The sequence below is a fragment of the Rhinatrema bivittatum genome, chromosome 2 (assembly GCF_901001135.1).
Source record: "Rhinatrema bivittatum chromosome 2, aRhiBiv1.1, whole genome shotgun sequence".
NCBI classification, from domain to species: Eukaryota; Metazoa; Chordata; class Amphibia; order Gymnophiona; family Rhinatrematidae; genus Rhinatrema; species Rhinatrema bivittatum.
Window position 1 is genome coordinate 648,467,254 of NC_042616.1, and position 26,680 is coordinate 648,493,933.

General features: G+C 43.1%; 1 protein-coding gene across 1 annotated transcript in view; it reads left to right on the forward strand.

The window, feature by feature from the left end:
- CLVS1 (clavesin 1) overlaps window positions 1-26,680 on the forward strand; it is a 164,666-nt gene that overhangs the window by 14,981 nt on the left and 123,005 nt on the right. The window contains exon 2 of the mRNA XM_029591365.1: window positions 11,920-12,094. Coding sequence (XP_029447225.1) covers window positions 11,920-12,094 — 175 coding nt within the window. The remainder of the gene's footprint in view (window positions 1-11,919; window positions 12,095-26,680) is intronic.

Here is a 26,680-nt window from a genome sequence, read left to right on the forward strand (position 1 = left end):
TGTCTATTTGCAGATGATGCTAAGATGATGCAACAGAGTGCACATGCTTGGAGGAGTAGAGAGAATGAAAAGTAATTTAAGAAAGGAAGAGTGGGTGAAGACTTGGCAGCTGGGAATTCCATGCCAAGAAGTGCAAAGTCATGCACCTGGGGTGCGATAATCCAAAACAGCTATGTATTCGGGGGGGGGGGGGGGAGTATGAATGACTAATTTGCACGGACTGGGAGAGAGACATTGGATAATAATTTTTGGTGATCTGAAGGTAGAGAAGCAATGCAACAAGGCGATAGCTAAAGCCAGAATAATTTTGGGCTGTATAGAGAGAGGAATAACTAGCAGGAAAAAGGATGTGATAATGCCCTTGTACAGGTTCTTGGTGAGACCTGTACAAGTTTTTGGTGAGGCCTATACAGGTTTTGGAGTCTGTATCTCAAAAAAGATAAGGACAAGATGGAGGTGTCCAGAGAAGGGTGACCAAAATGGGTATGAGGTCTGTATCAGAAGACTTATGAGGAGAGGCTGAAGGATCAAAATATGTATATCCTGGAAGAGAGGAAGTGTGTGGGAGATATGATACAGACATTCAGATACCCGAGAGGTTTTAATGATGCACAAACTTCAAACCTTTTCCATTGGAAAGAAATCAGTAGTACTAGGGGTCATGAAAAAAAGTTCCAGGGGGTATGACTCAGAACATTATCAGGAAATATTTCTTCACAGAAAGGGAGGTGGATGCCTGGAATGCCCTTCCGGAAGAGGTGGTGAGGACAAAAACAGTAAATGAATTCAAAAGGGCATGGAATAAACTCTGTAGATCCATAAAGACTAGAAGTTTGAAATTAAAAAAGGGTGCATAGGGTATTCTGCACGGAGCAGCAGTTACTACCCTTAACAGAAGGCACTGCAATTACTACCCTTAACCAATTAGCCTTGATGCTTATAACACAACATCGCCTTCTGCTTGGTCAGCAGGGGGGGGGAAGGGGAATTGGATTCAGACGATAGCAAATGCAGGGCCCTGACTTTTACAGTCCAGGGTACTGATATGCAGACATGAGGGACAAAGTACAGGACTGCTTCTACGGCCAAGTTCAAAGCAAGGCATGTTCAAGCAATATTGTCTGCATTATCATGAAAGCTGCATCCTGTAAAAACATTGCTAACAGTAATTTTGCAATAAGTTTAACAGTTGCTTGGTTTGGATTGTAAACATTGCTACCCTTACATAAGGCTTGGGGGTAATCTGCAAGGAGCGGCAGTTGCTGCCCTCAGTGTAGACATCAAGATAACTTGCATGGAGTGGCAGTTACTACCATAAGAAACTTGTTGGGCAGACTGGATGGATCATTTCATCTTTTTCTGCCATCATTACTGTGTTAATATGTTACTATGTTACTGTGTCTTGGAGTTGAATCTAAATGCTTGAGGTTGTTCGAAAATGTTTTTTCTTGTGAGATAAATTATTTCTGTTTCTCAGTGTTTAAAGAGAGCCTGTTGTAAGCTAACCATTTCTGAATTGCTGTGAGGTAAATAGATAGACATTTTAAGCTGTGCAAAAGAGAGATGTTGATAGAGATCCAGAACTGTATATGCGGAAGTTAAGGCTAAGACCAGCCAGTAACTTGCAAAGTGGTAACAGGTAAATGTTAAACAGGGGCACCGAAAGAGCCAAACAAAATAATTTGACCCCTGTGGGATGCCGGTTTTTACAGGTCTCCAAGAAGAGCAAGTGTTTTCAATTTTTACCTGAAAAGATCTATCATAAAGGCATGATCTTAACTATTCCATTGCTAGTCCACAAATACTGATTTCATTTAATCTTAATAAGAGGATATTGTGCTCAACTATGTCATACGCTGTGATTAGGTCTAATAACACAAGAATATAACTATTTCCAGCCTCAAAACCTTGCCAAATGACATCAAGCATTGATAGCAATAGTGTCTCTGTGGAATGTTTTTTCTCTAAAGCCAAATTGGTTAGAAGATTATTATCTTCAAGGTACTCTGATAGTTGATGCAGTACCACTTTCTTCATAACCTTCACAAAAAAGGGTAGTGATGAGACTGGTCTATTGGATCTAATGTCTTGTAGATCAGTGCTTTTATTCTTTATGATGGGTTGAATAGAAGCTCTTTTTTTTTTTTTAATAATTTCAACAATTCAAGCAAGACATCACCTTACTACAGAAAACAAAAATGGCTTATCAGAAACAGAGAAGTAACATATATTACAGGAAAATTAAATCCCATTAATAAGTCATTTTCCCAGAAGGAAATTCAATAAACAAATATGTGTAATAATGGAAGAATTAATCATAAATATAAAGAAATAAGCTTAAAGTGAAATCGGCAACCTTATATCATGGATCTAAATGGGCCTAACTTTTCCCAGGAGAGGAAAATAATATACTCCTAGAGTTAATGAAGGATTTGAGTTGCTCAGGTAAAAAAATACAAAACATTCATTCTGAGAACGAATTATACATTTACAAGGGTACCTTAATACAAAGGAAAACCCTAATGAAGTAATCTGTGGTTGGAGAGTAAGGAAATTACGTCTGCATTCTTGAGTAAATCGAGCAAAGTCCAGAAAGATACAAATTATCTGTCCATAAAAAAGTACAGAGATATTCTTAAAGTATCTCTTCATTACTTCACTTAGTTCTTGTTCTGAAATAAAAGAAACAAGAAGTGTTGCACGATCATAAATCTCTGCAGTAGAATCGTCAAGAAATTGAGTTAAATCAACAATAAGTTCTGGGCATTGATTTTGAGATGTTCTCTCTTTATTTGCAGCTGATAGAAAAAATGACTTATTTATGGAGGGGATTTTTCCTTCCTAAAACTGTAGTATTTCTAGAAAATATTTCTTTAGAGTTCAGTAGGAATCTTCGCCTACAACCTTAGGAAAATTCAAAAATCGGAGATTTAAGTGTCGAGTATGGTTCTCTATAAACGCCAACCTTCTCAAGCAATTACCAAAGTCTTTGATCAATTTAATATTACAAGATTGAGTCTCAGAAACAACTGTCTCCAGGGTCCTTTCATTTTTCATTTATAAAATTTATTAATCGCCTAACACTGTTAGGCCTAGGTGATATAAAAAATATACATACATAATAAAAACAAAACAAACAAAATACAAATGGACACAAAAATAATTTCATAATAACTAAAAAAAAAAAGTCTCATCCAGTATGGCTTTAACTACACCTTTTTCATTTGTGTAAAGCTGTGCAATAGGGCTTTATCATGTGTTGCAATGTTTCTGCACATGCCCTTTTAAGCTCCTAGAGAACCAGCCTAGCTATCAGGGGGGAGAGAGAGAAAGAGTGAGAGAGAGAGAGAGGGAGCACACCTAGCCGTAATGCCCTCACACTACATAGGTATTTATATCTCTATGGAAGGCCCACCTAGTCACTTGAAGTGAGGTTTAGGTATTAGTGTAGGGGTTAGGGGCCACTTTGACATTCAAAGTGAGACGTACGAACAGAACAGTGCTCTCTTGTGAAGATTTGATGACCTTTGGAGTGAGGAAACTCACCCAAAGATAAGATTTGTGCAATGTTCTCTCAACCTAGTATGATGTTACCCAGGTAGAGAGTCCATCAAGCTAGGTTGAGAGAACATTGCACAAATCTCATCTTTGGGTGAGTTTCCTCACTCCGAAGGTCATCAAATCTTCACAAGAGAGCACTGTTCTGTTCGTACGTCTCACTTTGAATGTCAAAGTGGCCCCTAACCCCTACACTAATACCTAAACCTCACATCGAATGACTAGGTGGGCCTCCCATAGAAATATAAATACCTATTAGTGTGAGGGCACTATGGCTAGGTTCTCTCTCTCTCTGTCTCTCGGAGGGCCCCGATAGCTAGACTGGCTCTCCAAAAGCTTAAAACTACTAAACATTGTCCCCCCAGTGGATGTATATAGGAAATACAACAATTCTGGCACTTATCGCAATTTGTGCTAAGATAGCACTTCACATAGGTATTAGTGCAAATTGCAATAAACTGCCTATTACCATAAAATACACCCCTTTTCCTATCACATGCGATATTTAGTGCATTTTGATAAATCCAGGCCTAAGTTACTTAGCTAGCTGGCCTCTCAATATCTATCCCTGTAAGGTTTGGATAGTTGGATTCTTTCTCTATTTTTGTTCAAGGACATGCAAAATGAGGGTTACTCTTCTAAGATCATCAGTGTACCAGGGTGCATTTTTCCTTATGCAGCCTATTTTCCTGGTTTGAATAGGGCTGATTTCATTAGCTAAATTTGACTCAGTTTCATCCCATCTTGAGAATTATGTCACAGTGCCATCATATAGTAACTCATCAAAACAGATGAGAATATTTACCTTCAAGTCATCTATATTAATTCTTTTCTGGAATTCTTTTGTTTGGCCTAGTGTAAGATCAAATGAAAGTTTGATATTTTCATAGTGGCAAATACTTAATGTTATCTAGAGTAATCAAATCTTTATTAACAAACATTGTCTATTGAATGCCGAGCTTTGTGTGTGCATTTATGAATTATCTGTTCCCAGCCAAGCATGTTCATTGAATCTAAAAATGCCTGACATGCTGTGGATCAATGTAGAGCATCTATATGAAGGTTGAAATCACCCATAACAAATATGGATTTTCCTGCTAGGGGCAATCTTTCACATCATACTCTTTCCCTTCTCATTAGGAACATGTCTTTGGGACTTATTTATTTATTTATTTAGCATTTTTCTATACCGACTTTCCAATAACAGAATTATTGATCAATTCGGTTTACATTCTCAACAATAACAATGACAAGTAAATGTCTTACAATGAACAGGTCGAATTAACTTGGATTAAGATATATGGGGTTAATAACATAATTAAAAGGTACGGTGCCTAATGTAGTCTAGCTAAACAGGTGGTATTATAATGTTATTAGATAATTAGACTGCCAAAGAATATGTGATTTCTAGAGATGGTCTATATAGTTCTCTCCAGTGAAAGTCTTTACTGTAACAACACTTCCTTAATAGAAATCATTTGACAGAATATGGAGTAGATTTTCAAAGGGAGTTTTCGTGAAAGAGTAGAATACAGACGCGTAAGTAGCTTGCATTCATGTATTTGCTATTTTATAAATTTCAGAAGTATACATATATTTTCTGTTTCACGTGCACATTTACCTGCCTAAAAAAGGGGCAATCTATAGGTATTCTGGAGCCTGGTCAAGAGGTATGTGCAGAAGTTGCTATTATATAAGAGATTTAGGTGAATACGTTAAGCAACTTATTTGCACGATTTTACACCTGCTAATTATCTAATGTAATCAATATCCAACTCATCTGTTACCTGCTATTTTGGGGTGAGAGGCCTGGGTGAACTGAGGGAAGTCCAGGGTGAACTGGAGACAGACTGAGTAAACTAACAGAAGTATCGGCAAACTGGTGATTTCAAGTACAGTTGCATGTTTTAAAATATGCACTGAAACATATGCGTGAACATTCAGAGCAGAACTGCACTGTATTTTATAAACTGTGCAGCAACTCCCCGCACAGTTTATAAAATACCAAGATAAATCTCTGCACATCCACTTATCTAGTAACGCAAATAGCTTTGAATGTTGTCCTCCCTGCATTTAAAGGATATTTTCATAAGAAAGTCAGCAAAAACACACATAAGTCTCAACAATTTGCATGGATTTGCTTGAAAATTATCCTACCAGATTTACATGCACAAGTTACAGCAGCTAAAAGTCTGCAGAAATTTTTTTCATGGAAAATGTACGTGTATGCTTTTTAAGGGAGGAATTTTCAAAGCCATTTATGCACATAGAACCTGGTTTTCTATACAGAAATGGCAGTAACAAAATTGGCCGGGGCTCTGTGCATGTAAAAGTATGTGCATAACCCGACTTCAAACATACTTTAATGCGAACTGAACAGAGGTGTTCTAGCGGGTAAAAGTTGAGGCAGAGTCAGCGCCTACACACGTACATTTTGATTTTAAAATATGTTTGCATACTTATAACTTTACATGAGTGAATACCTGAGCTTACCTAACCAACTATCCATGGATTTTCAAAACGAACTTAAGCGCATAGGATGGAACATGCTTTATTCATTTACTACCAAAACTATGACCTTTTAAAGGTGACATAATTCAGTGGAGGATCTAAAAGGGGCCCTGTACTATGGATGTGCATACATGTTTTTCATTTTGGGGCAGATTTTGTAACCTGCGCGCAGGGTACATTTGTGCGCGCTACCCAGCGCGAAAAAATGTACACCCGATTTTATAACATGCTCGTGCTGCCGCGCGCATGTTATAAAATCCAGGGTCAGCGCGTGCAAGGGGGTGCACACTTCTGCACCTTGCGCGCGCCAAGCCCTAGGGGGGCCCCGATGGCTTTCCCCGCTCCCTCCAAGGCTGCTGCAAAATCGGAGCGGCCTCGGAGGGAACTTTCCTTCCTTCCGCTCCCCCCCACCTTCCTCTCCCTTCCCCTATCTAACCCACTCCCCAGCCCTACCTAAATCCCCCCCCCACCACCTTTCTTTCATGATTTACGCCTGCCTCTGGTAGGGGTAACTTGCGTGTGCCAGCTGGCTGCCAGCGCACCATCCCCCAGCACAGCCACTGTGCCGGAGGCCTCGGTCCTGCCCCCGGACCACCCCTGGACCGGCGCCCAACCCCCGGCCCCGTCCCTTCCCAGCCCTTTTTCAAAGCCCCGGGACATACATGCATCCCGGGGCTTGAGCGCATCACTGAGCCTATGCAAAATAGGTTCTGTGCGCACAGGAGCATGATTTTGGGGTTACGTGCGTAAGTTACGCACGTAACCCTTTGAAAATCTGCCCCTTAGTTTTTAGTGCGCACTAAACCATATTAGTGCGCACTAATGGGATTTAGTGTGCACTAACTCGATTTAGTGCACATTAAAATGAAAAAGAATCAAAATAAAACAAACTGATTAATAAAAATAAAACAAAGCAAAAATAAAAATAATAATGAATATTTTCTGGCTGCAATTTCTACCGTATACATCTTATCTGCTATTTCACTCTTACAGCAAAAACGTGGGAGATGAAAAGAGATCTGTATTAGCTCACTTTCCTAGTGTGGGTGATATGGTGATGAGGTTTGCAGTATCCTGACATGAGTGATATATAGGAAGACAGAACCTCTTTTATGAATATAATTGTGATGAGGATACTGTGGATGGAGGCCTGCTGGATAGGCAAATCAGAGAAGGAGCTCTTGTGTGGGCACATTTCCCACTGCTTCTAACCTTCTTATGCTGGGTTGCTGTGCGTGCATCATACTTTTGGAGCTGTGGAGGGTTTAACTATTGAATCATCTGAGTAAAAAAAAAGTATATCTTATGCCATCTGAGCAATTTTTTGAGCAGGGGAATTATTAAGCAGTTAAAATAAGGTACAATACAAACACTGAAAATCATTGATAGTTTTCTGAATAGATGAATTAGCCTTACATGACTGAAGTTCATCATGCTTTAGAACATAAGAACATTAGATTGGCCATACTTGTTCAGACCAAACCCAGTATCCTGACTCCAACAGTGGTTAATCCAGGTCACAAGTACCTGGCAGGATCCCAAAGGGTAGATAGATTCCATGCTGTTCAGTCCACGGATGAACAGTGGATTTCTGCAACTCCAACTTAATAATGGTTTATGGACTTTTCCTCCAGGAACATGTTCAAAGCTTTTTTAAATGCAGCTTTCACCACATCCTCTGACATAAAATTCCAGAGCTTACTTATGCATTGAGTAAAAAAAATATTTTCTCTTATAGGGGCGGATTTTAAAAGCCCTGCTAGCGTAAATCCGCCCGGATTTACGCGAGCAGGGCCTTGCGCGCCGGTGCGCCTATGTTCCATAGGCCTACTGGCGCGCGCAGAGCCCCGGGACTCGCGTAAGTCCTGGGGTTTTTCGAGGGGGTCGTGTCGGGGGCGGGGCCGATCGGCGCGGTGTTTTGAGGGCGGGACGCTGCGTTTCGGGGGCGGGCCCGGGGGCGTGGTTTTGGTTCGGGGCGGTCCGGGGGCGTGGCCGCGCCCGCCGGAACCGCCCCAGGTCGCGTCTCAGCGCGCTAGCGGCCCGCTGGCACGCGGGGATTTACTTCTCCCTCCGGGAGGCGTAAATCCCCCAACAAAGGTAGGGGGGGGTTTAGATAGGGCCGGGGGTGTGGGTTAGATAGAGGAAGGGAGGGGAAGGTGAGGGGAGGGCGAAAGCGAGTTCCCTCCGAGGCCGCTCCGATTTCGGAGCGGCCTCGGAGGGAACGGCGGCAGGCTGTGCGGCTCGGCGCGCGCCGGCTACACGAAACCGGCAGCCTTGCGCGCGCCGATCCAGGATTTTAGCAGATACGCGCGGCTACGCGTGTATCTACTAAAATCCAGCGTACTTTTGTTTGCGCCTGATGTGCCAACAAAAGTACACGAAGGCGCGCTTTTTAAAAATCTACCCCATAAGTTTTAGTAACTTCAATGTGTGTTCCCTAGACTTTGTACTTTTTGGACGAGTAAACAACCAATTCAGGTTTACTTATTCCACTCCACTCATTATTTTATAGAACTCTATCATATCTCCCTTTAGCCATCTCTTCTCCAAGCTGAAGAGTCCTAACCTCTTTAGCCTTTCCTCAGAGGGCAATTGTTCTATCCTTTTTATCATTTTGGTCTCCCTGCTCTGTACCTTTTCTAGTTTTGCTATATATTCTTTGAGATGTGGTGACCAGAACTGCACACTGTATTCAAGATGAGGTCATACCATGGAGCGATACTGAGGCATTATGATATTCTTTATTAGGGATGTGAATCGTGTCCTCGATCGTCTTAACGATCGATTTCGGCTGGGAGGGGGAGGGAATCGTATTGTTGCCGTTTGGGGGGGTAAAATATCGTGAAAAATCGTGAAAAAATCTAAAAATCTAAAATCGCAAAACCGGCACATTAAAACCCCCTAAAACCCACCCCCGACCCTTTAAATTAAATCCCCCACCCTCCCGAACCCCCCCCAAATGAGTTAAATAACCTGCGGGTCCAGCGGCGGTCCGGAACGGCAGCGGTCTGGAACCGGCTCCTGCTCCTGAATCTTGTTGTCTTCAGCCGGCGCCATTTTCCAAAATGGCGCCGAAAAATGGCGGCGGCCATAGACGAACACGATTGGACGGCAGGAGGTCCTTCCGGACCCCCGCTGGACTTTTGGCAAGTCTCGTGGGGGTCAGGAGGCCCCCCACAAGCTGGCCAAAAGTTCCTGGAGGTCCAGCGGGGGTCAGGGAGCGATTTCCCGCCGCGAATCGTTTTCGTACGGAAAATGGCGCCGGCAGGAGATCGACTGCAGGAGGTCGTTCAGCGAGGGTTCTGGCGCCTCGCTGAACAACCTCCTGCAGTCGATCTCCTGCCGGCGCCATTTTCCGTACGAAAACGATTCGTGGCGGGAAATCGCTCCCTGACCCCCGCTGGACCTCCAGGAACTTTTGGCCAGCTTGTGGGGGGCCTCCTGACCCCCACGAGACTTGCCAAAAGTCCAGCGGGGGTCCGGAAGGACCTCCTGCCGTCCAATCGTGTTCGTCTATGGCCGCCGCCATTTTTCGGCGCCATTTTGGAAAATGGCGCCGGCTGAAGACAACAAGATTCAGGAGCAGGAGCCCGTTCCGGACCGCTGCCGTTCCGGACCGCCGCTGGACCCGCAGGTTATTTAACTCATTTGGGGGGGGTTCGGGAGGGTGGGGGATTTAATTTAAAGGGTCGGGGGTGGGTTTTAGGGGGTTTTAGTGTGCCGGCTCACGATTCTAACGATTTATAACGATAAATCGTTAGAATCTCTATTGTATTGTGTTCCATAACGGTTTAAGACGATATTAAAATTATCGGACGATAATTTTAATCGTCCTAAAACGATTCACATCCCTATTCTTTATTCTCTGTTTTATTCTCCATTCCTTTCATAAGAATCCTTAGCGTTCTATTTGCTTTCTTGATTGCTGCTGCACACCGAGCAGAAGATTTCAATGTATTATCAATGATGATGCCTAGATCCTTTTCCTGAATGGTGACTCCTAATGTGGACCAATCAACAATGCTTCCACCCCCACGATTTGAATATGAAAATTCTCTAAATTGCTGATGTTCAGCATTGTTGATTGGTATACAATTTGTGCTTTTGCCAGCCTGTACTGCTTTGGAGGAACTCCTAATTTGGAACCTTGCATTGTGTAGCTATAATTTGGGTACTCTTCCCTAAGTGCATCATTAAAGCACATGATTTTTATTTTGTGTTCTTTTATGCAGTTTTCCCCCATTGTTTTGCTTTTTAAGTTACACTTGTATATCTCCTCCCTCAAAGAGAAGTGGTTCACAATGATACAGTAGTCAAAGTAGAGCATCTAACTAATAATGCATTATAGAAGTTTTATCTGTAGCAGGGACATATAAGCATGGGATCATATTTGAATGAGGCTCAATGATGATTGAAATATGGGCAACTATTTTTAGCTTTGTGACCTTAGTTTACACTACTGTGATCATGTTCTGTGCATTTTTTCACTCTGTTCCAGATGTCATTAAGAGTGGCTTTGGAGGCTGTTTGTCACAATGCAATAACACATTAATGCATTTTAACATGCGTTAGTGCATTTTGATAAATTGGCCCATTTGTGTGGTCAAAAAGGGATAATGAGCTTCATGGATATTGTAATAAAGCTAATAATGATATGCTAGAAAAGAGAGGTCAACTTATAATTCAGAATAAAAGGTTTATTTGGGTTTTCAAAAATATGATGGGCCTCTTAGCAGCATTTATTTGCCTAAAGTGGTGAATAACATTTTGGCCATTTATTTTTCCCATGCCAGTTTAAATCAGACCCTAAACAGTTCCAACTGAGTTTTCTGTAAGCATCTGCAGATTTCATCTTATAGTGCCATTTATCATTAGGGCCTTAATGACAGCGTTGTTAATGGTAATGAGCATCAGGGATAACTACACCTTTTCTTCTGTTGAGACAGAGAGAGAGATAGAACCTCTATAGATGCTAATTGGAGCTAGGGAGAGAGTGCAGCAAGCTAGGTAGAGAATACATTGTACAAATCTCTTTTACTTTTCATCACTCCAAATGACAGAAAATCTTCACTGATGTCAACTTTGCTGTTCATATCTGACTGTGTATGTAAATCTGCCCCCCCCCCCCCCCCCCCCAAACCTCACCCTGAGTTATGTGTCCCCTCTTACTGTAGTATAAATAGTAAACTTACATATTGGTCTCTACAAAGTCAGTCTGTCTGTCTGTCTCTCTCTCTCTCTCTCATTGCAAATTAGCCTGAAGAAGCCCCCTTTTTTATCGTGGACTCTATATCTGCTATATTTACAGCATTTTGATGAATCCAGGAGTTTAGAAAGCTAGACCTTTTCAGGAATCTGTTTATATTTCTATATTATGCAACATGGCCAGTTGTCATGGTTACCATGTCATGGTACATTTTTTTTATATAGCATGCTTTATTCTGTCCTACTGAAAGTGCAGAAATGTTTTCTAAACTTAATAGATTGATTTAATCTTTGTAGGATAAGAATTGCCTCAAAAATCTAACAAATTTACTGCCTGGTTCACTAAGACTTTTCTCCCAGTTTGTGACTATGGGAAAATACCTTGATGAAATAGGCCCTTAGGTTGCACATGGCTGTGTCAACTATCAATAAGCTAAAAATTCATGTGGTTAATTGTCCAATTTGAACACAATTGCTCTTACAGTAAATGGTAGGTATGTGATAGCAAACGCCTGTAAATCTGAAGCCCTCATCCTTCAGTTAGCAAAGCTAATACTTTGAGGAACTGAAGTTGTTCCTTTACCATGAACATTGACATAGATCCAAAGAAAATGACAAATTTTTATTTTTTTGTTTTGACTACAGGAACTCCTTCATAGACATTCTACGGGCTATTCTGTTGTCTTTGGAAGTTCTCATTGAAGACCAGGAGCTTCAGATTAATGGTTTCGTTTTAATTATAGACTGGAGCAATTTCTCTTTCAAGCAAGCCTCCAAGCTGACTCCTTCTATCCTCAGGCTAGCCATTGAGGGCTTACAGGTACGCAACATGGAATTTGCATGTACACAGTGTGGCCTTTTGCAGGGTTGCAGGAATAGTTTTGAATAAAAAATGAATTGTGAAATGTTTGGTAAATACACCATGGTAGCTTGCTATCAGAAAATCTGGAACAAAAATGTAGGATATTTCATAAAGATTTATTCTACTTCAGATGAAATATAAAAGGTTAGAATGTGGTAAATATTAGAGATGTGCATTTGTTTTTCCCAAATTAGGGTTTTTTTCCCGAATTAGGGTTGGTTTTTTTTCGGGGGCCGCAATTTTCAGGTTAGTGCGCACTATTGGGAGTTAGCGTGCATTAACTCCTTGTAGTGTGCACTAACACGAAAATTGTAACACCCCCCCCCCCAAACAAAAAAACCTCTGAACCGCAAGAAAAATGAAATTTCCCGTGGGGGACCCCAAAACAAAGCCCAAGGCTTAACGATGCACATCTCTAGTAAAATATTCACCATCAAATGTATGTTAGGTTTGAAAGATTATTTGCAAAGCAAACCTGGGATATGCAATATGCCTGTAACTGAAATCTATGCTCTCAAGCAGAGAGAAAAGTATGAAGAATAATCCAAGAACAGGGAGTAGTTTTGTACACTGTATTTGTGTTTTTCTCTAATTCTCATTATAATTGAAGGTGCAATTTTCAGTAGGTTACAGAGGTACAAAGTACAAGAGGACTTTCAAAGAGCTACTACAAGTGTTCTTTGCATTTGCTGTTTCTGTGGAACAAGGAACAGGGTACAACTACACATGTAAACTAGAAAATGTGATTGTAGATCTGAAGTTTACTCCTCTTAATAAACCCCAGGGAATACCTATTTTAATCTGGCTAAAAGTGCACATTATGAAAGTTGGCATGTAGTTTTATCGGGATTGGAGGATGCAGTTTTCACCCAAAGGGATCTAGGTGCCTGGATCCCTTTGAAAATTGACCTCTTGCTGTAGTAATTAAGTATAATGGTTAGAGATGATGGTTTAATCCTGCTGAGAGTTTACAAGGATCAAAAACATACAACATCTGTTGTAAGGAAGCTTTGTATATCTGGAATGCTATGTGTGTGGGAAGATGATTTCTATTCTATCAACTATCAGATGATGTTAGTGTAAGCCAAATTATGATTTAAGCAAGTTTTTTGGAGACACATATCTAGGGTGACCATGTAGCTCCATATCAAGGGGAACAAGCCAATCCAGTCCTGGATTTACCCCATTGCATGCATAGAAATGTAGTTCTGATTTCTCTATTGAATTCCATAAGAGAAGCAGAACTATGTCTCATTGCATGCATTGGAGTAAACCAGGAGCTGGTTCAGTTATTCTTCCCTTGACAAGGAGCTACTACATCATTCTACATACAAAGGTAAATTTTAAAACAACTGTGCGGGTGTCCATGTGCCTGTGGTTCCAGACACACGCACATGGATGTACCGATTTTATAACATGCACGTGCTGACATGCGCATGTTATAAAACCAGCTATCTGTGCGCACATGTGTGCCTGATTTTATATCGCGCAGGGGGGGGTGGGATTTTCTTAGAAACGTGCGGCGATGCAATAGGGCATTTCCCCAGTTCCTTCCCAGTCTGCTCCAATAAAGGAATGGACTGGTAGGAAGTTCCTAACCCCCTAACTAACCTGCCTGCCTTTTCCCCTATCCTTTCCAACCCTTAAAACCCCCCTTATTATCCTTTTTTTGTTGTTTTTTAACTTATCTGCTCTATGGAGGAGCAGTAAGTTGCGTGGACTGGCCTAATAACTCTGCCCCGGTCCGTCCATGTCCCACTTAGTCCCTGGCCCTCCCCTGGCACACCCCTTTTTTCAAACCCAGCTCTTCCGCGCATACTGAGAAATATGGACGTGGCTGTGGCCTTTGGAAAACGCGTGCAGCCCGGCCACACGCATATCTCTTGGGATTGGTGCGCACCAGCATTTTAAAATTTACCCTATACCTCTAGTACAGGGGTTCCAAAACCTGTCCTCAGGAATCCCCAGCCATTAATCTTTTCAGGATAAGCACAATGAATATGCATGAGATATATTTGCAACCACTGCTTCCAGATGTTTTATACATATCTCTCAACAATACTGAATATATCAAGACAGGACTGAAAAAGTAGTTGTAATGGAAAATGGAGCTTAACATACCCTATAGAAGGGCTCCATCTCTGCCACAAATAACCTGCAGGACTCCATACGGTGTATCACCAGCAGTCATGTCCTTGTACAAGGTGTTCTACCTTTATATATTGTAGAACAAAAAAGGAACAAACACACCACATATTAATATAAATAAGTAAGCAAAAAATTTGAGTGAACAATTCACATCCATTGAATTAACAAAAATAAATGTATACTTTTTTAGAGGCATCAAACGTTGAACTTCATCAATATGCTTTTTCTGATGAAGCATTCCACCCCTTGTCATCATCTGCCAGGCTTTTACATTTTGCTTTCCAATAGTGATCCAAATTTCTTAAATATGAGTTCCAACATGAAACTTTAAAATGAGATGCCTCAAATGTCAATGAGAAAAAAAATTACTTAGCAGTTGCTTTTCCTCAAGGGTCGGTATTCGCGAGGTTTTCTTCTTTCAAACTGTCTTCCATGACAAACAATTATACTGCACTGCTAGTCCCGACATCAGTGTTTCGAGAATTCTTCATCAGGAAATCTCACAAATACTGACCCTTGAGGAAAAGCAAAAGCTAAATAATTTTTTTCTCAATGACTGACATTTGAGTCATCTCATTTTAAATTTTTACATTGGAACTCACATTTAAGATATTTGGAGTACTATCTGAAGCAAAATATAAAAGACTGGCATTTGATGACAAGAGAAGGAGTTCTTCATCAAAAAAAGCATATTGATGAAGCTCCATGTTTGATGCCTCTAAAAATTTACACACGTATTTATTTTGGTTGATTGAATGGTTGTGAATTGTTCACTCATGTTTTTTTCTTTAGCTGCCTTTAAATATGCCACTCTTGCTAGGATCCTAAAATCTTGAATAGCGCATCTATCAGAGGGGAGATAGGTGAGGAGGGGAGAGAGGTGAGGAGGTCTCGATCGGCGAGGGAGAGCTGCCTTGTGTTTCCCTGGAGTGCTGTTAAACCTTGTTCCATTGGGGCTCCAGTTCCTGGTGAGCCCGAGGCGTCCTGACATCATCTCTGCTAGACGCTGGGAGGGGCCTTTAAAATCAGGCCTGCAGCAGCACACAGATTGGGACTCCAGAGAGGGGAGAGAGATGAGGAGGTCTCGATCGGTGAGGGAGAGCTGCCCTGTGTTTCCCCGGAGTGCTGTTCCACCTTGCTCCATCAGGGCTCAGATTCCTGGTGAGCCTGAGGCATCCTGGCATCATCTCTGCTGGACGCTGGGAGGGGCCTTTAAAGTTGGGCCCACAGTGGTGTGCAGCTGCCACCGGTGTGTCGCCAAAGTCGTGTGCTCCAAAGGCGCACGTGGCTTTGTCCAACTGTGGAATCCTTTGGACATCTCTTGTGGTTTCCCACTCTGCAGACTCCCTCAAGTAAGCTCCTTGCTCCCTCACTGTTATTTCTTCCATTGCATTCATCTTTCTGGCTGTATGGGGAAGAAGAGGAATGGGACTGCTCGTTTCAACCCCCCCCCCCAATCCCACTGTTCCTCCCCCCTTGGTGTCCCAGCCGACCATTGATGGGTTTTTGGAGCCTTTGAGTACCAGTACTCCATCTGGGCTATCTCGGATTGGCATGTCTGGTCCTGCCGCTTCTTTGTCAGAGAATTCCACCTCCCTCAGCCCTGATCTCTGCTCACCACCTAGATTGGACTCTGCGCTTGTATCAGGTTTGCAGGAGAACTTGTCTCAGCCTATAAGTGCTTCACAAGCTTCTCTTGTTGTGGTGGAACCTGCTTCATTGGCTCTTCAGTTTCTATCTGTTGCTTCTAATACCCCACAGGTATTTTCTTAAAGTATTTCTCTTAATCTTCCTGAGAGACCTGCACAGATTACCATGGAAGCACTATGGACTGTTATCAAGGGACTGGAAATTTCTCTCAGGTCTAAAATTGAGAATATTTCTACTGGTTCCATTCAATCTCAGGTTCAGGGAAATGATACAGCTATCGTGTAAATTAGATTGTATTTCTCATTTGGAAAAGCAATGTGAAACATTAAGTAAATGTGATACTGCATTGATTAAAGGGCAAGAATTTAATCAGCGAAGGTTAGAAGCCTTAGAAAATAATTCAAGGAGGCTGAATTTGAGAATTCTTAATTTTCCCAAGTCTAATACTATCTCTCCTATTGAAATACTTAGGAAGTTTTATGTGGAGGTACTTAAGGTACCAAGTGATTCCATACCACCTATCACTAAAGCTTTTTATGTTTCTTTTAGACCTTCTGCTGTACCATTGGGCAATCTTTCTATGCAACCCAATGTATTAGATAATTTAACAGCCATGCTCCAGGACTCTCAGGTCGATATTGAGGGCTTTGCCACTTTATTGGTGATATTTGCCCTGGAACCTAATAGAATTTGGACCATGAAAATGTTTTTTCGTGCCTCAGACAAGAGGTTTTTTAGGCCAACAACTTGCCATGTTTCCTGATGTAGCTAAAACCACTCAACTGAGAAGGAACATTTTCTTGCAAAAGAAACAATGAGTGTTAGATATAGGCGCTTTATTTATTTTTCAATTTCCATGTAAATGTGTTGTTAAATTAGGTATTGTTAAACATATTTTTTTTTATCCAGATCAGCTGGAAAGTTTTTTGCAGAATAGAGAGAAACCCCTATCTAATTCTTCCTAATTTTTTAAGATAAAGTCCAAGATACAGTGGAAAATTTATTTTACTGGTCATTATTCTTTCATTGATATTTTGTTAAAATTATAGTCCCCAATTTTGAGGTCTTATGAGGATGATTATTTGCTTGAAATATTTTTCTTTCCTATATTGTTCCATTTTTCTTATGGATCGTTCGTCATTCTATGTATGTCATTGTATGACTTAAATTTTGGAAATTATGAAAATAAAGAGTTTTAAAAAAAACAAAACTAGTCATGGGAAGAAGTAAAAATTTCATTTTGTTTCATTTTTAGGGGGGAATCTCCACAAATGTAATTTTGTTTAATATTTATTTTGTTTATTTATTAAAAAAAAATGAAATCAACATATAAAAAATGGAAAAAAAAGAAACAAGGCCTCCCAAGGCATCCCATTTCTACCACTCATCCCTCCTACCCAAAAGAATGCCAGGGCCAGGATCTTCCCTAGCTCCCACTTACTCAATCCAGAGAGACGACAAGGCCCACACCTAAGTCTTGGTCTTGAGTAGGCCTAGGCCAAAGTAGGTCATTGTGAACTCAGCCTAGACTCTACAGAAGGCCCAGGTTTGGTGATCTGGTCCTTATGCCTGAGCTTTGGCCCATGATCAGACCCAGGCCCGGTCATGAGCGCCTAGGCCTCATAGATCCACTGTCTTCTTTCTTCTTCCTCTTCTTTCTTGAAATGATGCTGTCCGCTGGGGATGCGCTTGGGCAAAGGGCCAGGTGTCAAGACCTGGCCTCTGGACTGGGCCCCAGCATCAGGCCTGGACCCGTCCTGGCCTATTCAGAGGCCCAGGCATCAGGATCCAGCCTCTGAGGAGGGGCCCCTGTCTTGGGTCTGAACCCTGGCTCTGGCCTAGACTAACGTCCAGGCATCGGGACTAGACCTGGATGTGGCATCAAATTCCCAACAGATAAGGCAAGTGGAGATAGAGAAATTTCTCAGACCTGGGCCTTAGCCCAGGTCTCAGCTGAGGCCCCGGCATTAGGCCAGGATCTAGTATGAGACCCCCGAAGTCGCACTTGCGGCCCCTGCTTTGGGTCTTGGCCTATTTCCCATACAAGGGCCCAACTTCAGGCTTAGGCCTAGGCACGACAAGTGACATTTTTTGTTTTCCCAATTTTCCAAATGGGAAAACTTCTGACAAACTTTTGTTGGAATTTAAATTTTTCCATTTTGAAAATGACCAAAACAAAATAGGAAATTTTGTTTCATTTCCAATTTTGTTTTTTTTACAAATGCCCAACTCTACTATCAATCACACTCAGGGGTGGATTGGCCTATTGGAGCTTTGGGCAATCCCCGGTGGGCTGGTCTAGCCAATCATGTGGGTTGGTGTATGTTGGTCACAGTGGCCCTATGCTCGTGGAGCCACTGCGACCAACACCATTTCCGAGAGCTGGAGCTTCCCCCAAGGTCCTCTGTGGTCTGCTGTCCAATTTTTATGATGAAGGTAACTTCTGTGGCAGTATGGTCTGGCTTCCAGCTCTTCTCCCCAAGCAGCATCACGGCAGCATAGGCTGGCTTGCCGTACTCCTCCCCAAGTAGCACCTCGGAGGAATGGGCTGGTTCCCTGAGGTCCTCCCAATGCAGCACCACAGCAGAATGGGCCAGCTCCTCAGGCACCCCTACCCTGAAGCACTGCAGCAGCAGGAAGCACTCTTGTGGCTTTCTCTCCCTCCTCTGCCTCTATCGCCTCCTATGCTAGCGGGATGCAACCAGCAGATTTTCCATGCTGTTGCCTCACTGCTGATTGAAGACCTGCTGGCCCATCCTTATAATTGGCCTCAGCAAAAAATAATCATCCTCTCCCCCAGCATTGAGGCCTTTCAGCCCTCCTCTTCCCACATCATGGGACACCTCCAGGATGATCAGCAAGCAGCCCTACCTGCATTCCTCCAAGATCTCTCTTAACAAGCCTTCTCTTAACAATACTCCAAGCCTTCTCTTAACAATACTCAGCTTCCACAGCTCCCATGGACTGCCCTCACCCAGGGTACCCCTTAAATACCCGTTACCATTTTTTAATAAAGCTATAATTGCATCCTCCCTCTACCCCTCTCTTAGTCTTCCCTCCCCACTCTAGTTGGCTTTAGGCCACACTAGACCAACTCCCCCACCCTGTTACACTTTGTTCTACCTTGTTATTTTGTTTTCCAAGTTGTTTTCTACCTCGCTCATTGTAAGACACAGCTCATGTCAATTGTTTGATGTTTGAAATGTAAACCAAAGTGATTAGTAACTCTGTTACCTGAACTTCGGTATAAAAAAGCTTTAAATAAATAAATACATAAATAAATAAGACCAGTGTGAGTAAAACAGCTTGTTTAAAAATATATCAGATACCAAGGGGATGAAAAGTGAGAGAGAATGCTAGTGAGTTAGTGAATGCATGTGCAAGTGTGTGTTTGAGAGAGTGTGTGTGTGAGCGAGAATACATGTATGTGTGAGTGTGAGAGAGAGATTGTTTATGTATGGAAGCGTGAGAGAGAATATGTGTGTGTGTGTTTGAGGATGAGCACATGAGAGATAGGAGAAAGTTTGTTCGTATCCAGCCCCTCCCAGCCCCTAACTAATAATCCACAACAGTCTCTTGGTGACTGTAATAAAAAGCTCTCTGGTACTGAGAGTGGGGAATTTTTTTTATTTTTATTAGTTAATTATTGGGTAGTGTTTGATGTGCCTGCTGTTGTAAAATATTTTATTGGTATTTGGGAAATGTTTAAAAATGTATATATGAGTTTTTAATTAATGGATGTTCTGTTCAGCTTTTTGAAATATGTATTCTTTTTATTAGCACGGGTTTACTATTATTGATTTATGTTTCTTGATCTTATTTTTTAAGTTTCATGAGGAATGGTGATGTTTCTGTTTTTCCAGTCTTGCACTGCATACAGTCTTGTTGCAGTTTCCAGTTCAATTTTTGTCTGCATGTTTCTATTTATACTATATGGTGAGGGTCTTTCAGCGTTCTGCATGTGTGTCCGAGGTGAGGTATTCTGCTAGCATATAGTTTCTGTTTAGGGATCTAAAGTAGCCTGGCCTGTTCTGTTTCCTAATAGGTGTATTGGTGTTTTAGGGCCTGGCGTAATATTCACAGTGTTGCCTTTTCATAAGTAGGATTGTCACTGTTTAAGTGCTGGCAGTTAGTGAGGTTTGGAATGGGAGGTTTACTGAACTGTAATTGTAAATCAGTTTTTCTCATGGTTTTCTGAGGTCATGCCCACACCCAGAACACTTTATAATTCGCCTAACGCTTTATAGTGGATAACACATTGAAATCGTCAGTTCACTGTGCTGCGGCAGTCAAAAAAGCAAACAGAATTTTGGGAATTATTAGGAAGGGAATGGTGAATAAAACGGAAAATGCCTCTGTATCGCTCCATGGTGAGACCGCACCTTGAATACTGTGTACAATTCTGGTCGCCGCATCTCAAAAAAGATATAATTGCGATGGAGAAGGTACAGAGAAGGGCTACCAAAATGATAAAGGGAATGGAACAGCTCCTCTATGAGGAAAGACTAAAGAGGTTAGGACTTTTCAGCTTGGAGAAGAGATGGCTTAGGGGAGATATGATAGAGATGTTTAAAATCATGAGAGGTCTAGAACGGGTAGATGTGAATCTGTTATTTACTCTTTCGGATAATAGAAAGACTAGGGGGCACTCCATGAAGTTAGCATGGGGCACATTTAAAACTAATCGGAGAAAGTTCTTTTTTACTCAACGCACAATTAAACTCTGGAATTTGTTGCCAGAGAATGTGGTTCGTGCAGTTAGTATAGCTGTGTTTAAAAAAGGATTGGATAAGTTCTTGGAGGAGAAGTCCATTACCTGCTATTAAGTTCACTTAGAGAATAGCCACTGCCATTAGCAATGGTTACATGGAATAGACTTAGGGATAGATTTTAAAACCCCTGCACGCGTAAATCCTCCCAGATTTATACGCGCAGGGCACTTGCGCATCAGCACGCCTATTTTGCATAGGCCGACAGCGCGTGCAAAGCCCCGGGACGCGCGTAAGTCCCGGGGCTTCGTAAAAGGGGCGGGAGGGGGCATGCCCAAGGGGCGTGTCCGGGGGCAGGGGGTGGTCCGGGGCGGGTCCGGGGGCATGGTGACGGTTCGGGGGTGGGCTGGGAGGGCGGTCCCGAGTCCCCCGGCGGTCCCGAGTCCCCCGGCGTAACTTGCACGCGCCGGGGCGGCTCGTGCAAGTTACTTGCACGCGCCGGGGCGGCTCGTGCAAGTTACGCGATAGAATGGTGAATCCAGGCGTAAGTGAGGGCTGGGATGAGAACAAGAGTGGGGCAGATAACCCAGCCAACTTAGCCAGATATGTTTATCCAGCTAATTTGCTCAGCTGGCTGTTGGCTGAATATTAACCCAGTAGAGTTCTTTGAAGGTGCAAATAAACATGTGGATAAAGGGCAACCAATTAGTGTAATGTATTTAATTTTTCAGATGGAAAATATCAAATCTCATGAGAGACTCCTTAGGAAATTAAAATGTTATGGGATAGGAGGCGATGTTGTAATGTGGCTAGCAATGTTCCTCTAAGAATCAGGTTGCTGAGTGCAAACATTTTTTCTTGTTAGCAAAAATGTTTGATTTCATTACCCTGTGAGCACTACTTCTTTGACACAAAAAAACCTATCAAAGTTATGCTCACAGCAACCCAACCTTGAAGGGAACACTGGAACATCATGCACACAAAATTTCTCACATAAACACACACTAATACACTTTCCTGTTCACTCCCATAATCTTTAACTTGCTCATTCTCACAAACACACACACACACACACACACACACACTCAGTCTCATTCCTCTCATTCAAGCCACAGACTCTCACGCACATGCACGCTCATTCAGTTCTCTTCCCCTTCCACACACACACACTCATTTCAGTAACTGCAAATCCTTCACTGCCAAACACTTTGAGCAGTAACCAGGGCCAGTGCAAGGGGATTAGGAGTCCTAGGCACCTTCTGCCTCACACCCCCCGCCCCCCCCCCCCCCCCCCCCACCCCCAGTGGTCATCACCATAGGCCCAGGCCTAGTTCCCTTGCAGTAACACAAATCCCTCAGGACTAAAACAGCAACAGCCTTATCTATGACATGGCAACATTGCAATTATTATACCATGCCCTAGAACACTAATACCCTACCTACTGGGGTTAACAGAAGAAAACCCTACAGAAAAATTCCATGCTAACAGAAATACTGCACCTCTGCAGAACACAGACAGACCCTTACCTAATAAAAAATAAGGGACTACAAATTAGAAACAGAAACATGAAGACAAAAATAAAATGGAAAGCACAAGGAACCAAACTCTGAACAGTAGAAAAAAGAATAAGATACAAATATGCAATGCCCATTCCCAAAGATAACATAATGCCAAATACTAAAAATTCAAAATAATTTTTTTTTACCTTTTTTGTCTGATCTTATTTTTCTAATCAGTTTGTCCGAGACTTGTTTTTTCCAAATTCCATTTCTCGGACTTCTCCCAATTCCTTTTACAGTGTCTCTTTTGTTTCTGTTTTTTCTTTCTCCACCCGTCTTCTACCCATCCTCCCTTCATCATTACCCACACACTGACAGTCACACACACAGGCTCTCACCCAGCCATCCACTCCCACATACACACACCCAGGCTCTTAAACCCTACCTCCAATCACCCACAGCTTCTCTCACATACACACAGCTTCTCACCCACCCACAAACACACACCCAAGCTTTCACCTCCCTATACACATACACAAGCAGACACCCACACACAGGCAGTCACACATATACCCCCACCCACAGGATCTCACCCAACCACACACACACACACACACAGCCGCTCAATCACCCCCATACACACACACAGGTTCTTAACTCCCACATGCATACAGCCTCTCTCACACACACACCCACACAGCCTCTCACCCACACATAATCTCACCCACCCAGCCTCCTACACACAGGCAGTCAACCCCACCCCCATCCCCATACCACCACTCGCACAGCCTGGCTCTCACCCCCACACCCAGGTACTGATCCACACACCCACCCAAACAAGCAGTCACCCACCCAAACAAGCAGTCACCCACACACATAGGCTCTCACCCAGCCACACACACACACACACACACGCATACACACACACAACTTGGGTCTCATCTTCAGCTGCCAGTGGGATGGAGCCTCCTCCTCCTCTCTTCAGCCACCAGCGGGATGGGGTCTGCTAGCAGTCACCGCATCCTCTTTCTCTTCAGCCTCTGTGAGACAGGCTCCGCAGTGGCCTGCCGAGTTATATGGTAAGCGGCAGCAGGAGTCGTGTTTATCTGAATCTCATCTCCTGTTGCTGCAGGGCTGATCTTGTGGTAAGAGCTGAAAGATTGGCCCCCTGGCAGCAGGAAATAATGTTTGGATAAACGGGACTCCTGCTGCCCGGGATGGAGTGTAGGAGGTGTGATGCCACTGACCGGATCGGGTGAGTGTTTGGTTTATCCCTACCCAATCTGATCCCTGGGTGGGGGTCTAAAAGCTGTGTGTGGGCACAAAAATAAATTGTGCATGGCTGCGCACATGCACAGATTAGAAGAACAGTGGTGGCTAGGTAACTGGCTAAAAAAGAGGAAACAAAGAGTAGGACTAAATGATCAGTTTTCCCAGTGGAGAAAGGTAAATAATGGAGTGCTCCAGGGATCTGTGCTTAGACCAATGTTGTTTAACTTATTCATTAATGATCTAGAAAAAGATCATTGAGTGATCAAATTTGCATATAACACAAAATATTCAAAAATATTAAAATACAAACAGACTGTGAGGTACAGAAGGATCTTGCAAAACCGAGGTACTGGGCATTTAAATGGCAGATAAACCTAATGTGGACAAGTGCAAAGTGATGCATATAGGGAAAAATAATCTTAACTAAAGGTACATTATGCTGGGTTTCATGTTCAGAGAAACCACTCAGTAAAAGGATCTTGGCGTTGTTATGAACAAAATGTTGAAATCCTCAGCTCAGTGTATGGCAGTGGTCAAGAAAGCAAATAGAATATCAGGAATCATTCAGAAAGGAATGGAAATTACAATGGAGAATATCATAATGTTGCAATATAAATGTATAATCAATGCCCCTAGCCTTCCGCAATTGTGCAGCCACAGGAGAAACCATATAATTAGCTTGTTCCTGCACAGTTTCTAACCTGGCATAGAATCAACAATTCTGCAGGCTTTCTCGCCTTGAATTAAATCTTTTGAAGAAAGCTGCAGGGTGCCTGTCTGCCTTCAGTCTCTGTGCCTGCTCTAGCTCCTCCCTTCACAACAGCCTGCAGGGAGCCTTCTCCTTCTGTTGATCACCCCACTACCCTTCCTCCTAATGGGGCCCATGCAATAAATCTGCACAGAAAACAGGCACTTAGTGGTGAGTGCCCGCTTTCCTAACGCGACCCAACCACCTCTCTTGGGTGTGCAATCAAATATTTAAATGAGGGGTCATGTTAAAAAGGAGGTGCTAGGGACAAATGTGTGCCCCCAGTGCCTTCTTGGTAGCAGGCTCCCAGGAGAGGTGGCTGTCAGTGGATTAGTCAAAAACAGACACTCAGTTTTACGAGCGTCCATTTTTATAACCTGTGCACAGCCATGGGTTAGGATAATGGACACTTGTTAATTGAGTGTCCCTTTTCCTAATCTGACCACAGCATACTATTTTTAAATTTATTTTTTTAAACATTCTGGTCCTTTTGATTCCTTCGACTTATTATTGCTACGATATTAAGTCAGAGGAAGTACAGAAAAGCAGTATTTTCTGCTTTTCTGTACACTTTTTGGGCTGCTCAGAAATTAATGCCTTCTCTGGGCAGGCATTAATTTCTTAGAGTAAAAATGTGCATGTCGGGGGAGAAGAGGGGGAGAAGAGCTAATAGCCTCATCACATGCATTTGCATGTGATGAGCACTATTACGTTCACGGGGTGGGGGGGGGTTGGACATGTATTTTGGATGCACTAATCCCCTTATAAAATAAGGGGTTGTGAATGTGCGTCCAAAACCTGTGTCCAACCACAGGTTAAACAGTGAACTGTATTGCATCAGCCCCCATACAGGCCAATACAGTACAGACGCGTAAGAAAAAGTGCGGCAGTGCTAGGCGCCTGCGCGTTTGACACGCACACATTTTGGTTCACAAGCCGCTCAATTCAGTATTCAAATTAGACGCAAATCCAAGTGGCGGTAAACGAGCATCCAAAGCGCGCCTATGAAGTGGTAGGCGTTTGCAATCCATTTTACTGTATAGAGCAGTATACAGCGCCTATAAAGTATCCATGGTGCGCTAGTACCTGTCATTTCAAATGTCATTTCAAATGTCATTCCACCAGGTAAGTGGATGGTTCTTTTCTACAGACCCCGTATGGACACCGGGGCCGCTACTCTGAGCATCCAGACGTCCTCTTGTTCGGAGGCTACCCCCAACCTTCCATGTCCAGGCGCCCGGCCGGATGTCCAAGGTCGCGGCTTCCGTTCATGGACCTTCCCGCCTCTATCTGGGTGTCCATGATCGGAGTCCCCACTACCTTCCAACATCCATGGCCGCTGCCTTGAGCGCCCGGCCGGACGTCCAAGGTCGGGGCTTCCGTTCATGGACCTTCCCGCCTCTATCTGGGCATCCATGATCAGAGGCCCCGCTGCCTTCCAACGTCCATGGCCGCTGCCTTGAGCGCCCGGCCGGATGTCCAAGGTCGGGGCTTCCATTCATGGACCTTCCCGCCTCTATCTGGGTGTCCATGATCGGAGGCCCCGCTGCCTTCCAACGTCCATGGCCGCTGCCTTGAGCGCCCGGCCGGACGACCAAGGTCGGGGCTTCCGTTCATGGACCTTCCCGCCTCTATCCAGGCATCCATGATCGGAGGCCCTGCTGCCTTCCAACGTCCATGGCCGTTGCCTTGAGCACCTGGCCGGACGTCCAAGGTCACGGCTTCCGTTCATGGACGTTCAGGACATTCCTGCCTCTTTCCAGACGTCCACGACTGAAATGTCCCGCTGCCTGTACGGACGTCTGTGCTTCTGTCTGGTTGATTTTCCCTTTATTCCATGTGCTCCTCTTCTGTCTGGTAGATTTTCCCTTTGTATTCCGTGTGCTATCCAGTCCGAAGCTGACTGAACACTACACTAACGCCAGGGTCAGGGTAGGCGGTAAATATTGAGGTTAAAGACGCGGTAAAAAAGCTGGTTAAAAAGGCGATAATTTGGGCGCACGTTACTATATCGCGGGGAATAGCTAATCCGATCATTAACATATCATATACATGCGGCGGACGGAAATGGATATGCGTCTTTTTCGGCAAGCGCTAAGGACGTGTAAAAGCCGATACTGAATCGCAGGTCCGTCTTACGCGCTCAAAACGTGCGTACAAAACAGGTTAAAAAACAGGCAACCGCGGCCGCGCTTTACTGTATCGGCCCGATAGTGAATAAGACGGTGGGGGTTGAAGTTGGAGTGGCAGAAAAAGCAGTCAGAATGTTTCATCCCTCAAAGATCTCTCAAATCCTTGTCCTAATAAAATCAATATTTTGATCTCGAGACGCATCCATCTGAAGGTACTCCTTCATCCTTCACCTTCGAAGGAATTCAGCTGGCAATTAGGTCACAAGTCTAGTATCTAGGTGTAATTTTAGTTCCTGGACTCTTGATGCACAGCCATATTAAACATCTAATAGAACATCTATCTTTAAAGTGTGCATGTTACAAATATTTAAACCTCTATTAGAGC